Below are 17374 nucleotides of genomic sequence, written 5' to 3' on the forward strand. Positions count from 1 at the left end.
ATAATTAGCACCATAGTGATTTCATCATGAAACTTCATTCTGTAGAGCAGAATCTTACCTACAGAGTCTGCCACAGACTGTGAAGACACATATCACGTCATGTTACTGCATAATATCAGAACTTAACAAGTTACATGCTTTTTTTAATAAGGGAAAGCAAATTAAATAATTTGGTTCTCCTTCATTTGAATTCCAGTATGGTTTTTTGAATTAAAGAAAAATCGGTGAAAATATAGAAACAAAGCACAAAAAACAACATTCAGCTCACAGCCTCTCTTATAAATGGACATTATTACTAATGAGTTTTGCCTATATGTCCAGGTAAAACTTGTGACTGAGTAGGTGACTCAGTGGTAGAGAGCGTGCCATGCACACAGATGCCCTGACTTCAATCCCTGTGCCACATAACAAGTACAGAATATAATGAAGTCATGGAGTGATGCTCTGGTTTCTCTGTGTCACTCACTAAAAAAGAGAGACTTGATTGTAGGCATGATGTAGTTATCATGTACATCCAGGAAACTAGGAGAGAGGACTTTAACAAGTGGCATGTCCCCTCAAGAGCAAGTTTCATCTGTTAATGTCATTCATCATATGAACTTGAGAAGCATGTGGCTTTGAAGAGAACAGAGTCATGACTATCACTTACTGAATGCTTAAATGCCAGAGACTTTGCTAACATGTTGACCTGTGTTATTTCATTCAGTCCTCACTCACCTAATATTGCCAGCACTGTTTGTAAGGCTTTTCATTATTTTATATCATGAATGATTGGGGCCTGGAGTACTTATAGTGGGATTTGAGCCAAATGGAAGAGATACTTAGTAAGCAGAGTAGAATTTGGTGGTTTATTACGCAGAAGAAGGGAGGAAGAAACAGATGTCAAGCTTCTAGTATGCAGTCCTTGTTGGTACCTCAGGCAAGTGAGTGGGTGGTGATATCTGTCCTTCAGTAAGATGTGGAATACAGCTGTAGTTTTAAGCGAAGTGAAGGTTGGACATTTGGACATTATGAATTTTAAATGCTCTTTGATATATAATTAAGATATATATCTCTGATCTCCATTAGACAATTGACTAGATTAATGTCGATCCAATTAGAGAAGTCTGGGCTGGACATTGCAGGTAGGAGTTGGTAGCATCTCTAATAGCTATCACAATGAGTATGATTGAGTTTATCTAGCAGAGTGATGAAAGAGACAAAGAAAAAATTCTGGGAATTATAGCTATTTAAAGAGAAAGCTTAGAAAAAGTAGCTATTAGAGGGTACTAGCAATAGGAAAGGTAGCTTGAAGTGACTTGGCCAAAAGCACAAAGATTAGCACACAGATGTGTTTAAAATTAATCTAAGTCTTATAGTATACCTGGACTGTTTTTGCAACTTTCTGTAGATTTTATCTGTCTACTTATTTTGGTTGTCACTAAGGCTTCACTGCTCCAGACCAACTTTTGTTTTTTCCATTTTATTGGGGAGTTAATGGTTTACAGCACAGTTATGTACAGATGGGCACAATTTCCCAGCTCCGCATGATAGCTACAAAATACTCTTGCCCCAAGGACCCCAAGCCCCCCTCTTTGGATCCTTCCCCAGAACCCCTTGCTTTGGTGCAGTATACCACTCTGTTTCTGACTCTGTCTCCTAAGTTCCGTCTTCATGTGAGGCTATCCAGTATCCATTACTCTCTTCCTGACTCATCTCACCCAACACTTTTTCCTTCAGGTTCTATCCAAGGTGAAGCAGCTATAACCTGTTAGCAATTAAAAAAAAGAAAGCAAGAAAAAGAAACAAAGGGGGTGGGTGGTAGTGCCGCAGGTTAAGTACACATTGGTGCATAGCTCAAGGACTGGCATAAGGATCCCAGTTCACCACCGGCAGGGGCATGTCACTTCACAAGCAGTGAAACAGGTCTGCAGGTGTCTTTCTCTCCCCTGTCTGTCTTCCCCTCCTCTCTCGACTTCTCTCTGTCCTATCCAACAACAACTACTATAACAATAAGGGCAACAAAATGGGGAAATGGCCTCCAGGAGCAGTGGATCAGTGGTTATTGCAGGCACCAAGCCCAGCAATAACCCTGGAGGCAAAAAAAAAAAAAAAAAAAAAAGGAAGGAAGGAAGGAAAAGTGTGATCTCGATTTCTTGAGTAGGTAGAAAGCATTCATCTCTGAAAGTAGGGTTATGAGTATTCTTCATGTTCTTTACTTTCTGTATGTTTTTTATTTACCTTTAATGCCCACAAGTTGCTTTTGGAGTAGAAAAAACTTAAAAGAACTTTGTGGGAGGGTGATTTAGAACTCTATGATGAAATCCTTACTATTAGACTATGTTTATCTGCTTTTTAATATAACCAGTAGCACCAAAAAATATGAGAAAAAGAAAACATCTTTTTGAAAATTACTTAAACACAACGATAAAACTGTAGAAAGCTAAGAATACCTTAGGGGAGAGGGGGACCAAAGTACATAAAATGTAAAATGTAAATTTGTTGGGGCCGGGCAGTGGCACACCTGGTTGAGTATACACATTACAGTGCACACGGTCCTAGGTTCAAGCCCCTGATTGCTACCTGCAGGAGAAAAGCTTCACATATGGTGAAGCAGAGCTACAGGTATCTTCTCTGTCTCTCTCCCTCCCTATCTCCCCCTCTCCTCTCAATTTCTCTCTGTTTCTATCCAATTATAAATAAATAAAAATATTTGAAAATGTAAATTTGACCTTTGTAATGCAACAAATTGTTGTTCTTCAGGGAAAACAAGAGACTGGGATTTTTGCCTTTTTTTTTTTGGTGCCAAATTATCTTGTTTAGGAACCAGGTGGTGGCATACCTGGTAAGAGCACACATTATAGTGCTCAAGGACCCAGGTTCAAGCCCCTGGTCCCCACCTGCAAGGGGGAAAGCTTCATGAATAGTGAAGGTGTCTCTGCAGGTGTCTCTCTGTCTCTTTCCCTCTCTGTCTCCTTCTCCTTTCTCAATTTCTCTTTGTCTCTATCCAATAATAAATTAATTAATTAAATTAATTATCTTGCTTATAAAAACATACAAAATGTTGGATGGCACAAGGGATACAGTGCTAATATAAACAGATTGTTTAAGCTAAGTGCTTAACATAAACTGTCCATCCCTATAACTGATAAAGAATATTTAAAGGACATCAAATATTTCCTATAAAAATAATGCTATATGGTATAAAGTACTTTATTTGTTGACCAAACTGCTATTTACCGAGAGGTCTGCTGTTAGGAAAACTTTGTGTCATAAACATTAAGGAAGAATGCTCAGCAATATCAAATGCTACTAAAAAAAAAAAAAAAATAGAGTAATCAGAAAGGTGTAAGCTGGATTGACAAGATAGCTCACCCGGGAAGGTGCCTGCTTTGGTTTGAGCCTGGTCCCCACCATACCTAGGGAAGCTTCAGTGCTGTGGCATCTTTCGTCTCTCCCTCTGTGTCTGTCTCTATTTTTGTTCTTATTCTCTTTTCTGAAAAAGTTGGTCTGCAGCAATAGAGTCCCAGTGATGATAAGAAAAATGCTTTAAGTTTACTGTTCTTTTTCTTCCTGTAGGATCTGGTATCAAAGATGCTTCATGTCGACCCTCATCAGAGACTGACTGCTGCCCTTGTGCTCAGACATCCTTGGATTGTCCACTGGGACCAACTGCCTCAATACCAACTAAACAGACAGGATGCACCACACCTAGTGAAGGTGAGCTGCCCCGCTCAGGAGAGCCTGTCACAGCATCTCCATGCCCCCAGACGCCTCCTCTCAGCCAGTAGCCAGTTCTCATAGGAGATTCTTCTAGTGGGTATGGTAGAAGAGAAAGATTGAGACGTGTCAGAAATACCTAAATAAAAGTAGTTTTGAAAAATTATTTCTGAATTTGTCAGATAAACTTAAGGATTTCTGAACTTTCTTCCCTCTAACTTCAATATCACTGTATTGAAAGAAGGATTATTGTTGTCATGAAGGTACATTTCCCCATTTCTCCAAGATAGGTGTCTATACATTCCAGGATTTCTGAACTTTTTCTTTATACTTTGGTTCCTTGTGCACACCCCCAAACAAATTCCTTGAGGTGGTCATTTGTGACATTCCACAGGTTAAAATAAAGTATGCAGGGCGGTGGAGACAGTACAGTGACTATGCAAAGAGACTCTTGTGCCTAAGGCTTCAGAGTCCCAAATTCAACCCCACCACCACCACCGGTAGCCAAAGCTGAGTAGTAAAATAAAATATGCATCCCTGTTGTCTCATAGTAAGGGATTACATATAGGGGAGGTGGGGGAGTTGAATAATGCTGAGAAAAGTAAGGGCTGTTGATTGTAAAGTCATCCCTTTCCTCACATTTAACCTCCCACTTAGACTTTGGCAATTTTAATCAGATGATTTGATCAGTGTGGTTATTTTCATTGATGTCAGTAAAATCCAGATAAAATATAGAGGCAGATATTATCTGTGGAGGGGGGAAATCTCCATTTCTAATTCTGTGTGCCTATGGCTACTACACATTACCATTTCTGATGTGACTTTTCTGATTTCAGGGTGCCATGGCAGCTACTTATTCTGCTTTAAACCGTAATCAGTCACCAGTTTTGGAACCAGTAGGCCGCTCTACTCTTGCTCAGCGGAGAGGTATTAAGAAAATCACCTCCACAGCCCTGTGAAGTGACCTCAGTGAGATATTTGGTACCATGGTGTAAGCTGATAGCACAAGTTCTGGCGACAGGTAGCACATATCTGAGAGACATCTGCAAGCACACACTGTCCCAGCTGGTACCCATAATGCTGCTGCTCCTGCTGCTGCTCCCGCTTTCGTCTCTTCTCTTCTCGCTTTAAATGATTGTTAGCAAGTAAGATTTTCCTGGAGCTTCAGATGTAGTGGAAATGGAAATATGATGAAGATGTATTCACTGAATCAACAAGAATAATGAACATATGAATACCACCTAAAAATACACTGAATAAAGTACACCATATAGCATTATTTTTATAGGAAATATTTCATGTCCCTTAAATATTCTTTGTCAGTTATAGGGATGGACAGTTTATGTTAAGCACTTAGCTTAAACAATCCCTTTATATTAGCACTGTATCCCTTGTGCCATCCGACATTTTGTATGTTTTTGTAAACAGTTCATATACAGTACATTTCTGTACTGCTTTCTTTAATGTATACATGCCTTGTTTAACTTGGAATCTATTGTTATTAATTGACTATTAAATCTGGTTAAATAGTTCACCTGATTAACAGTATTGTTGGACAGCCCTAAAAATGGCCAGGTAATAGAACAGCTGTTGAATGTAATACTTCCAAAATGTACGTATCTTCCCCTGTGTCTGTTTCACTGGTTCCTTCATTTGTTTCTTAAAGTCAGGTGCTCTGTCAGACTAATCTAGAAGAGAGCTGTTGTGATAAAGTTATGTGTGTGACATGGCATCAAGTGTATACCTATGAAGTTAGTCCATGTACTTTGTAACTCTTTAAGGTTCTTTCTCATTAAGGAAGTAGTCCTTGCACTTTGTTGTTGTTGTTGTTGTTGTTGTTGCTATTGTTGTTGTTGTCACCAGGGCTTCACTGCTCCAGTCTGACTTTTTCAGATAGAAAAGGGGAGGGGAGGAGCTATCACAGCACTGAAGCTTCCTCCAGTGTGGAGAGGGCCTGGCTTCCATTTTGGGTCACGTGCATGACTAAACAGGTGCATTAGCCAGGTGCACTATTTTACCGGCCCGTCTTGCACTTAGAAGTAGTATCTGTACTAGTGTTTGGTATGTAATTTGAGATTTTGCCAATATACATCAAAGAGTCATGGAGAAGAGAGAAATGGAGGAAATTAGATCAGAAGTCACATTGGATATTTCATGTTTATATAGATGATGTTACAGAATTTAGCATATGAATAAGGTATCTTGTAAACCTGCAAGAAAAGTATGCTCTTTTGGCAAAAGAGGTAAATCATAATTTTTATCCCATCGCAGTGTTATTTCTTGAAACACTAATTTAAATGTAATAAAAAGTCCATGGACCTCTGTATAAAGTTGATTTAAAACTGTTGTTACCAGGGCTTCACAGCTCTGGGCTGATTTTTTCAGATAGAGAGAAAGAGAAAGACCTCACTGCACCAAAACTTCCTGTAATGTAGTGGAGGCCCGTCTTGGAACTGGGTCACGCACATGGCAAAGCAGAAGCACTATCCAAGTGATCTATTTCGCTGACCAGCCCAAATTTAAATCTTTTTATTCTAGGGAATAAAACATTCTTGACCAAACAATCTATGTTCTAACCTAACATCATAACCAAGCTAGGCAAAGTGGATATTTCACTAATTAGTGTTTTCTGAATCCCTCCTGTATAGTTATATATAATGTTTCCTTTAACTTCAGAAATTATTTGTTTTCATAATGGCTACCACATTTCTTTAAATCACAGCATTTGTTATCAATATTTAATTTGGTAGTTTCTACAATTTTTTTCTTGCCACTAGGATTTCATTAAGCCTTAATGCTTATAGAATTCCATTGCTCCTGGTAGACTTTTTTTTTCCAGATAAAGGATGAAAGGGAGAGAAAGAATAAAGGAGAGACACCACTGCATTGCTTCACCACTCATGAAGCTTCCCCTTTACATGGTGCTCCCATGTGGCTCAAGCTCAGGTCCTCATGCACGGTAAAGTGTGTTCTCTAATGGGTAAGCCATCTGGCTCCCTCTGTAATTTTATCCTATTAAAGTTCTATATCTTCACCAAGTTACTGAACATACATCACTCTGTAAAATGAACTATACATGAGCAAGAAAAAGGTAACTGAACTTGCCTCAAGAGTTGCCCAGTCTTCCTTGGTCAAGTAGTAAGCTATTTAAATCAAAAAATTCTACCACAAGTTTCAAAGTTTTCCCCCCTTAGAATACAAATCCAAGAGAGTACGGTCTATCTAAATGATGTGGAAGCCTCTTCTCACTCCTAATCTTCTCCTTTCCCAGAGAAAGGGATAATCTGTAGCACTACTCTTGCCTAAGTGACAAAAAATAATTGTTGCATAGAAACCAAATGAAGTTTATCTTCCAAATAAAATAATGTAGGAAGAAGGATTTTAGAAGATCTAGATGAAAAAAGCTTTTTAAAATTCTTGAGTAGATGGATGCTAACTATTAAAAGATGCTTCCTTCCCATTTCTGGAAAGAAAGCTTTTTTCCATTTCTGTTCAGTTTTTCAAACCATAGTCATACCAAATCCTTGTCCCTTTTAAAATGCTAAAGTAATTCTGGGCAGAAAAATACATTTATTTTCAGATTTTTTTATACTGATGCTATTCAGTAATTACTTGGGTGTACTGTCCATCATATTATTTTTAAGAACCAGAAGTAAATGTGTAAATACTTAAAATTTATCTAATCCAACTTTCTATATTAAATGTTAAGAACCTGAGACCCAAAGCAAACTTGAGTCCTTAACTTCCCATTCAATTTTCTTTCCTCATGACACCATGCTGCCTTCCCTTCATATTATTACCTGGCCAGGAGATGAGTTGTTCAAAAACAATATGTATATTTATGGGACTGTCCTCCACTGGTAAAAGAATGCCAAGTTTATTGCTTTCAGGGTTTATTGATCCTTTCCCTAGTCCAGTTGCCAGTTTCATCAAAGAAAAAAGCAAGTTACGTGTTCATAAAACTGAAAGCTTTCTTCCTACAAAGCAGTTCATGAACACAATTTATTTTTTGTGAGGTTCTGGGGTTTTCTATTGCCTGTGACATACAGCAGATAAACCTGGCCAACAGTGTGCTCTGTAAGTAATTATTGTGAAGAGTTAACTTTTCAGTTTTTTCAGGTGTAATTCTTTCAGGCACCTGAAGTTGTGAGGCCTTTCACCAGGAAGTTTTAAATCAGTCTTACAGTGTGAAAGAAGGAACTAAATTGTCAGCCCCCCCCCCCCCCTTTGGTTTTTCTCCCTGAGGCTTCATTGCTTTGGGCTACTTTTTTAGATAGAAGGAAACAGACTGGGGGCTTAGGGTGGGGGTGAGGGCACACCATAGCATTGAAGCTTCTCCCAGTGTAATAAGGGTTAGTCTGCGCTTAAACCCAAGTTGCAGTCAGGTGCATTAACCTGGTGAGATGTTGGGTTGTCAGGAAAGTTAAGATGCATCTTTGCATAGGAAAAATGTCATGGCTTTTCTGACAACGCGATATTTTGCCAGTCCTACCAGGCCACTTCTATATACTTCTTGTTGCTTTCTACTCCAAACAGTTTCCAAAATGGTAGATTGCAATGCCAAGCACATACTGGAAAGTAAAGATTACACTGCCATGTGTTTTATATTTTCCCTGTCTAGTGATGATTTTAAGGTAAGGTTTTGGGTTTTTTTATTTGTTTTTTTTTTCCTTGTTTTTGGCTTTTTAGGGGTTTGTTTGTTTTGCCTTTTGATTTTTTTTTTTCCTACCAGAACTTTGCTGGGGCTTGTGCCTAAGTGATTCCACTGATCCTTGTGGAGTCCTTACTTTTTCTCTTTTCCAGACTGAGGGCAAGAGACAGAGAGGAGAAAAACCATAGCACTTCTCCACCACCATGGTACTCCCATGTGGTGGCTGGAGGCTCAAACCCAGATCTTCATGCATGGTAAAATATGTACTTTTGATTTTTAAAAAATAGAAATCACTTTAGTTTCTTCTAGTTTATACAGACTCTTGTCTTTAACAATTTTGATAGGGATTCATTTATTCATAAGCAACCCCAAAAGTCCAAACATAATAGATTTAACAAGGCACAGAGTTCAGGATGCAGTGAGAATGACGTGGGATGTCATTTAACAAGTACCTGGAGAGGGTATGTGTGTGGTAGAGAATGCACATGTCACATGTGTGCAACAAAGAGCAGAGTTGAGTCAACCATTTCCCATCTTTCTAACAAGTGGTTTCTGTTGGGGGTCAGAGAGAGGTTTGATCAGCTGTGCCCTGCACCCTCTACTCAAGAAGAGACTTGGAGGTGGGATAGGTGTGCAGAGGCTTCACAGGTAGGATGGAGGAGGATAGCACCACCCTAGGGTGAGGACTAAAAAGAAAAGCAGTGAAGATTTGGGGACCTTGCTGCAGATGTGCTTAGTCACCATGGAAACCAACAATACATATCTCAACATGGTTTTTATATTGTCCACTTTCTGGCCTTTATAGATGACTTAAATTTTTTTAGCTTGCTTTAGTATTTCTTTTTAGGGAGAGAGGAAAGAGAGAGACACCACCGCAGCACCAAAGCTTCCTCCAGTGCAGTGAAGGCCCGGCTCAAACGTGGGTCACACACATGGCAAAGCCGCACACAATCCAAGTGAGTTATTTCACCAGCCCATTTTAACTATATCTTATGAAAATGATTCTCTTTAAGTTGACTGTATGGAGCACTTGAGATTTATGAAGGCATTAGGACAGATATCTCAGGAATGTAAAGGGTCAGAAAAGGCCTGTTTTCTGTGATTAGCAAATGTGATAGGTCCCATGGCTGGCCCTTGGTGCTTAAACCAGGAGGTTCCAATCTAGTCCTAGAGTACTGTCCCTCTGAAAGGTCCAACTCCTTGTGACTAACCTTAAACTGGATGTATACTTTGAGCCTTATTTAATTACAGATAAGTTGACTTAGCTCAGTATTTCTGTTTCAGTTCATCAAAATCATTCTCTTTTAAACTCCAGATTGCTTACATTTTTCTGGTCTCCCCGATGAGTTGTAGAGACCAGTTATTGAAGTAAATTTCCTTTCTTGGGACTGTGGTATTCTGCAGAACCACTCATAACCACTTTTTTGAGTGAAGAATCTACAGATTGATAATACCTAAATATGAATGGCCAAGAAGAATTTGTATCTACAGTGTGCTTTGTGTATTTTTGACACTGCTGTATTCTGTGTGATTGAGTGACTTGTAACTGGTTCCATTGTGACTGAGTGTTCTCAAAGAATTCTGGTAACTAAGTCGACTTAATTTTCTTAAGCCTTGTCTCACATTTACCACTTTGATTCCAGTCTTTAAACTGTTCATAACAGGGCATACCAAGGGTTGGGATGAGAGCCTACTTCCTACCTCTTAAGGCACTTTCCTCATTATTTTGCCATATAACCTTGAAGTGCATGATAAGCTGTTTAAATGTCCATGACTTCTCCCAGAGCAACTAGCAAAGTATATGACATTGAATAGAGATTAGTGGAAAGGAAATTTAGAGACTAAGTTCAGAGGTACAAACCTCAAGAAAACCTCTTTAGAGCACGTACCATTTGAGTACAATATATGTAAATGTATGTGAGAAGAGAGTTGCTATAATAGTCCTCTCTAAGTAGATTAGTTCAATATCTAATGAAAGTGAAAAATCTCTACACTTATTATCACTATAGTACTGAATGAACTGTATACTGAGTTTTTCAAACAAGTATTTAAAGTAGAACTTTTAAATACAAAGCAAAGACATAAGGATAAAGGTTTTGGTGTGTGTTTCTCTAAGTGTAATTTGCCATCTAATGCTTTGTTGTTGTTGTTGTTGTTGTTGTTTAATTTAAAGCTTCAAGGTATTGCCAGTCCTTAGCTTCTTTAATAATTATGGGTGGTGAGTTTTTAACTCTTAAAATTATGTGTATGTATCCAGTTTATCTTAACTCATACACCCTAAGCAAAAGGGAAGGTATACATCTAAGGGATGTAATTATTTTGCATTTTTGGCCATGAGTGGGAGTGGGGTGGGCATCTACTTCAACTGTTTTTAAAAAAGAAAAAAATCACAAATATTTTTCTACTATTATATATGATCTTACTTTATATTAATTTCTCTGTAGTAAGGCATGCCAGAAGCCCAAGGTACCATATTATGAGTTCATATGTATTGTACCTTTTATTGGTGGTTCAATTGCATCAGATGCTTGGCACTGCTGCCATAATTATGAAGTGCTTGTAAAGGATCAAATATCACTGAGTACTTTAAATTGTTTTCCTTTAGAGTCTAATCTGGAAAGTTTTCAAATCATACTATTAATGTGTAATCTAAGCTCTTTCAGATGTATCCATGAATAATCCTGGAACAATATTGCTTGTATTCCTGTCACAGAACAGGTTTTGTAATCTTTAAAAGAAATGAAAATTTATATAATAAAGTTTCAAATAAATGCATGTATGTACCTTTATCAGATTATTTCAATTATATGACTATTAATCCTTCATAATATCAAAATATTCTACCCAAAGTGTAAACTTATCAAGTTTGAACTGATAGAACTTAACAAAAGAATCTCTGTAAGTTAATAAGAAATGCCTGCACTACGAATCCACTGCTCCTGGAGGCTATTTTTTTCCCTTTTATTACCCTTGTTGTGTATCCTTGTTATTGTTGTTATTACTGTCGTTGTTGTTGAGTAGGACAGAGAGAAATCAGGAGAGGAGGGGAAGACAGAGAGGGGGAGAGAAGTGAAGCGACCCCCCCCCTGCAGGTAGGGAGCCAGGGCCTCCTCGAACTGGGATCCTTATGCAAAATTATTCTTTCTGGACAGTCTTGGTTAACCCAAAGTGTTTATTGAATCACACTCAACTACATACCCAATCCCAGACCTAAGTAATGTTTCAAAAGACAGAATGAACACCAGGCCCAGATGAAACCGTCTTTTCTGAAAACAGCCTGAGATTATCAGACTTAATTCTAAAATGCCTCTGTCTCATTCAGTATGTTGCATTTTGGGTTCAGGATTAAAGGACAAGTTTCCTCTGAGCAATATATGCAGAGCCATTGTTCAAGCAAAGACAATCATTTGGTTTTGCTTTTAATATTTTATAAATTACACAATTTAAATGAGTCCGATTGTCTTGTCTAGTCAATGTGCCCCATAAATTAATAATTTTAACAGCAAACCATCTGTGTGTGTCAAGTGTATCTTGATAAAAGAATCTTAAAGTACATTTCTGTAATATGGGAAAGGGATATAAATATTGTTGACTATAAACTCTATCGATTTATGCCCCTTTCCATATTAGGGAGCTACTCTCTTCCCTGATCCAGCTTCTGGTCCTTCTGCCAGCCATGACATCACCTCCCCAGACAATAATTAGGACCCACCTACATATCAGATTTCAGGCTCAGGCAAAAAAAAACCAAAACACTAGTATAGCCACAGGCCCTTTGGAATATAACTAAAATATGCCTACTAGCTATCTACAAAATGGAGGGCCCCCAGCTCTTCATCTGCACTATTCCAGCCTTTAGGTCCATGATTGCTCAACAATTTGTTTGGCTTTGTATGTTAACTCTCTTTTCAACCACCAGGTTCCAGATGCTAACATGATGCCGACCAGACTTCCCTGGACAGACAACCCCACCAATGTGTCCTGGAGCTCTGCTTCCTCAGAGCCCTTCCCCACTAGGGAAAGAGAGAGACAGGCTGGGAGTATGGATTGACCTGTCAACTTCCATGTTCAGTGGGGAAGCAATTACAGAAGCCAGACCTTCCACCTTCTGCACCCCATAATGAATGACCTTGGCTCCATACTCCCAGAGGGTTAAAGAATAGGAAAGCTATCAGAGGAGAGGATGGGATACAGAGTTCTGGTGGTGGGAATTGTATGAAGTTGTACCCCTCTTATCCTATGGGTTAGTCAGTGTTTCCTTTTTAGAAATAAAAAATTTTTTAAAAATAGAGTAAAATATAAAAATAATAAAAAAAAAAACATTTCCGGGGAGTTGGGTGGTAGCACAGCGGGTTAAACGCAGGTGGCACAAAGCACAAGGACCAGCGGAAAGATCCTGGTTTGAGCCCCCAGCTCCCCACATGCAGGGAAGTCGCTTCAAAAGCGGTGAAGCAGGTCTGCAGGTGTCTATCTTTCTCTCCCCCTTTCTGTCTTCCCCTCCTTTCTCCATTTCTCTGTCCTATCCAACAACAATGACATCGATAACAACAATAATAAAACAACAAGGGCAACAAAAGGGAATAAATAAATATTTTTTAAAAAGAACATTTCCTTTCTGCTAGTGAATATTGGCACCTTTGAAAGGAAATTCATAGTGGGCTTGGGCGGTAGCGCAGCAGGTTGAAAGCACATGGCACAAAGCTCAAGGACTGGCATAAGGATCCCGGTTTGGGCACCCAGCTTGGGGGGTCACTTCAAAGCGGGGAAGCAGGTCTGCAGGTGTGTATCTTTCCTCCTCTCTGTCTTCCCCTCCTCTCTTGATTTCTCTCTGTCCTATCCAACAACAAAAACAGCTATAACAACAATAATAACAACCACAACAAGTTCAACAAAATGGGAAAAATAGCCTCCAGGAGCAGTGGATTCTTACTGAGCCCCAGCAATAACCCTGGAGGCAAAAAAAGGAAATTCATGGGATCAGGAGGATAGTTAAGCAAAAGACTCTCATGCCTGAGGCTCTTGGGTCCCAGGTTCAATCCCCAGGGTCACCATAACCGAGGTGGGCGTAAACAGTGCTCTTTAAGAAAATAAAAAGTAAATTTGATTGAGTTGATTAAGAAGGAATAGATTATAGACTTCAGTTAATCCTTTCCTTCCTGTCTGACAATTTTAGTAGTTTTCTTCTATGATGTATCAAGTTTGTTAGGTCTGCCATAACAAGCACTAGGCTGGGCAGTTTAAACAACATAAGTTCATTTTTTCACTGTTCGAGGATTTGAAAATACAAGATCAAGGTATTACCAGGGTTTTTCTTAGGAGTGTCTTCCTGTCTTGCTGCCTCTCCACATGCTTGAACTACTGCTCAGATTTCTTCTTATATGGATACCATATTGCATTAGAGTTTAAATGATTTTTTCTTTTCTTTTTTTTTTTTTTGCCTCCAGGGTTATTGCTGGGGCTCAGTGCCTGCACCATGAATCCACTGCTCCTGGAGGCCATTTCCCCCCCTTTTGTTGCCCTTGTTGTTGTAGCCTTGTAGCCTTGTTGTGGCTATTATTGTCGTTGTTGATGTTGTCGTTGTTGGATAGTACAGAGAGAAATGGAGAGAGGAGGGGAAGACAGAAAGGGGGAGAGAAAGAAACATGCAGAACCGCTTCACCGCCAGTGAAGCGACTCCACTGCAGTTGGGGAGCCGGCTCAAACCGGTATCCCCACGCTGGTCCCTGCGCTTTGCGCCACATGCGCTTAACCCGCTGCGCCACCGCCCGACCCCCAGATGATTTTTAACTCAATGATTTCTGTTTTCTTTCTTTTTTTTTTTTTTTTCAGAGCCAGGGTTTTATGTGTGAGTATTTCACTGTTGCAGCTGACGTTTTCATTCAGATTAGACAGACATACAACAAAGGGAGAAACACCAAAGCTCCTCTCGATGCAGTAGCTCTCCATGTGATGCTGGGGCTTGAATCTGGGCCAAGTGTATGATAAGGTCTTTTATTCTAAAAGACTTCATCTTCAAGGTACTGGGGGTTTTGACTTAGACCTATGAATTTGGAGAAGAGTATAATTAAACCTCAGACAGATGCTTTAGGGGTTACCCACTCATTAATTGAGGTATTCAGGATAAGATGGAAAGCTTCAAGGGCTTCATGACTATATACTGAGGCAATGTAAAAATGTTACTGTAGTTCTCTTGAATAGTGAGCTGCTTTGTCATGTACTTGAGTCTAGCCATAGCAGCACTGGAGGGAGCTTTGTTTCTATAGTTGTTCTCTCCCTCTTTCTCTCTCTCTCTCCCTCTCTCTCTCTCTCTCTCTCTCTCTCCCTCTCTCTCTCTACCTGAAGCAAGAGAAAGAGAGAGAAAAAAAACCAAGAATGTTACAATCAATCGCAGACTTCTTGACAGGAGTGTGTATGTATATGCTTGTTTAGGCCATGCATAATACTAAAAATACAGACAAGATTATTTTTTTTTGCCTCCAGGGTTATTACTGGGGCTCAGTGCCTGCACCATGAATCCACTGTTCCTGGAGGCCATTTTTTTCCCCTTTTGTTGCCATTGTTGTTGTAGCCTTGTGGTGGTTATTATTGTTATTGTTGATGTCATTCCTTATGGATAAGACAGAGAGAAATGGAAAGAGGGGGGAGAGAAAGACACCTGCAGACCTGCTTCACTGCCTGTAAAGTGACTCCCCTGTAGGTGGGGAGCCGGGAACTGGGATCCTTCTGCCAGTCCTTGCACTTTGTGCCACGTGTGCTTAACCCGCTGTGCTACCTCCCGATCCCCTAAGATTATTATGGTCCCTATAATGAGGATTATATGAGACTTCATGAAGAGCCCCATATTGTTTATCTCCTCACTTTCTTTAAGCTGTTAAATTTAAACATTTTCCAATAAACTTATTTAAGGACCCAGGTTCTAGGCCTTGGAACCCACTTGTAGCGGGGAAAGCTTCACAAGTGGTGTTCACAATAGGCTTTCATTAGTTGACTAAATGGTGAGTGTCTCTTCATCTTAAACTGCAGCACAAAAACAGCCTCTGAAAGATCAAATCCCTTACGTCTCTAAGAAGGTTGCTTTGTGTTATTTGGCCATGAATCACTGGTATTCTGTTGGGTGATCCACAATAAAGCTCTTACTCATTTCAAAATAAATAAATCATTTAAACAAGATGCTTTCTGTCTCTTTTCTTCTCTATCTCAAAACAAAAAGGTTAAGTAGCATGTCCAAGATCATAGAGTTGTAAGTTGCTGAAGAGCTGAATTTGAACATGTCTCTAACTCCAAAGCTCAAGCTTATAATCATTTGGCCTTGAAGCACAATTTAGGTAGACTTCATAGATATCTTTTCATTTTAAGAGTGTAAGTTGCAAAATATTAGAAATGGGTAGACAATACCAGAACTTTAAGGTCTCTGTAAATCATTCAGTTTCCCTTTGAGGAGTATATGACAATGGATTCTCATTCTCAGCTTTATTTGAACTGGCTAATGCTTTGTTTGGAGGACAAGGGAGCCTGTACTGTGTACTGTAAAATGTTTAGTAGCACTTGGCCTTTGTTCGCTAGGTGCCAACAGCACCTCCCTGCTTCCCCATTTGTGAGGAATATTTCCAGATTCTGTCAAATGTTTTTCCAGATAGCCACAGTGCTTGATTGTACTTTATTTCTGTCACTTAGGTATGTGCATTTTTTAAAAAAAATCTGTATAATATTTATTTACTTACTGGATAGAGACAGTCAGAAATTGAGAGAGGGGAAAAAAAAAGAAACAGAGAGGGAAGGGGTGATAGAGAGAGAAAGAGAGAGACACCTGCGGTACTGCTTCATCCCTTGCAAAGCTTTCCCTTTGCACGTGAGGGCTTGAACCCAGGTCCTTGCACATTGTAGCACGTGCTCAACCAGATGTGCCATCACCGAGCCCCAGTATGTGCATTTCCTTAGGGAGGCTGAGACTCGAGCCTTTTATAAAAGTCATTTAAAAAAATCTTTTTATTAATGAAAAATAATGGTGGTTCGGGAGGTGGTTGAGTGATAAAGCTTTGGATTCTTAAGCATGAGGTCCCGAGTTCAATCCCCAGCAACACATGTACCAGAGTGATGTTTGGTTGTTTCTTTCTCCTTCTATCTTTCTCATAAATAGATAAAATGTCAAAAGAAGAAGGAGAAGAAGAAATAATGGATGAGAGAGATGACAGAGAGAGAACCAGACCTTACTCTGGTACATGTGTTGCCAGGGATTGAACTAGGGACTTCATGTTTGAATTGCCTTACCCACTGTGCCATCACACAGAAAGGTGATTTCCTAAAAAACAATTACCTGAGAATGAAGCTATACAAACGTTGCATATATGGTCAGCTATAGTACATGGGGGTGGTCGTAATAGAAGGGCTACAGACTGGGCACCACAGTTCTGGAGGATAGAAATATGAGTACAGTATGTCAGCAGTGTTGGCCTCTTCTGAGTCGTCATTCTTTGTTCACTTGGAATTTCCCCTCTCTGTTGGTGTCCTTATATTCTCTTCTCATAAAAACACCAGACATAATGGATTAGGGTCCACCTGAAATAACTCATTTTGACTTAATCGCCTCTTTAATGACCCTGTCTGCTACCACAGTCACATTTTGAGATATTGAGGGTTAGAAATCATCTTAAGTGGTCCAGGAGGTGGCACAGTAGCTAAAGCATTAGACTCTCAAACATGAGGTTCTGAGTTCAATCCCTGGCAGCACATGTACCAGAGTGATGTCTGGTTCTTTCTCTCTCTCCCCTATCTTTCTCATTAATAAATAAATAAAATCTTTTTTAAAAAAATCATCAGAAAATTCTGGAAGGACACAATTCAGCCTATAATACTGAGCTTATGGATTCTCCCATTTCCATTCCTTAGAGCAGACATATGTATAAAATACTGTCATCGAAATATACTTTGGGAACGAATGCGGAGAAAGCCGCCTTGAGGAACTAACTGTGAAAGGTTTAGTGAGTCAGCAACTCCAACACAGAGAAGCGAAATTTGTCACAAAGC

The 17374-nt window shown here is 39.4% G+C and overlaps 1 protein-coding gene across 7 annotated transcripts in view; it reads left to right on the forward strand.

Moving 5' to 3' along the window:
• The window catches only part of RPS6KA3 (ribosomal protein S6 kinase A3), a 142516-nt gene extending 131391 nt beyond the window's left edge, over positions 1–11125 (forward strand). For all 7 annotated transcript variants that reach the window (XM_060182908.1, XM_060182906.1, XM_007538910.3 and 4 more), the window contains 2 exons: positions 3559–3699; positions 4536–11125. In XM_060182908.1, the coding sequence (XP_060038891.1) occupies positions 3559–3699; positions 4536–4658 (264 nt within the window). In that variant the 3' untranslated portion in view covers positions 4659–11125. The remainder of the gene's footprint in view (positions 1–3558; positions 3700–4535) is intronic.
• Positions 11126–17374: the final 6249 nt, after the last annotated feature.

Source organism: Erinaceus europaeus, chromosome X (genome assembly GCF_950295315.1).
Source record: "Erinaceus europaeus chromosome X, mEriEur2.1, whole genome shotgun sequence".
Taxonomy (NCBI): Eukaryota; Metazoa; Chordata; class Mammalia; order Eulipotyphla; family Erinaceidae; genus Erinaceus; species Erinaceus europaeus.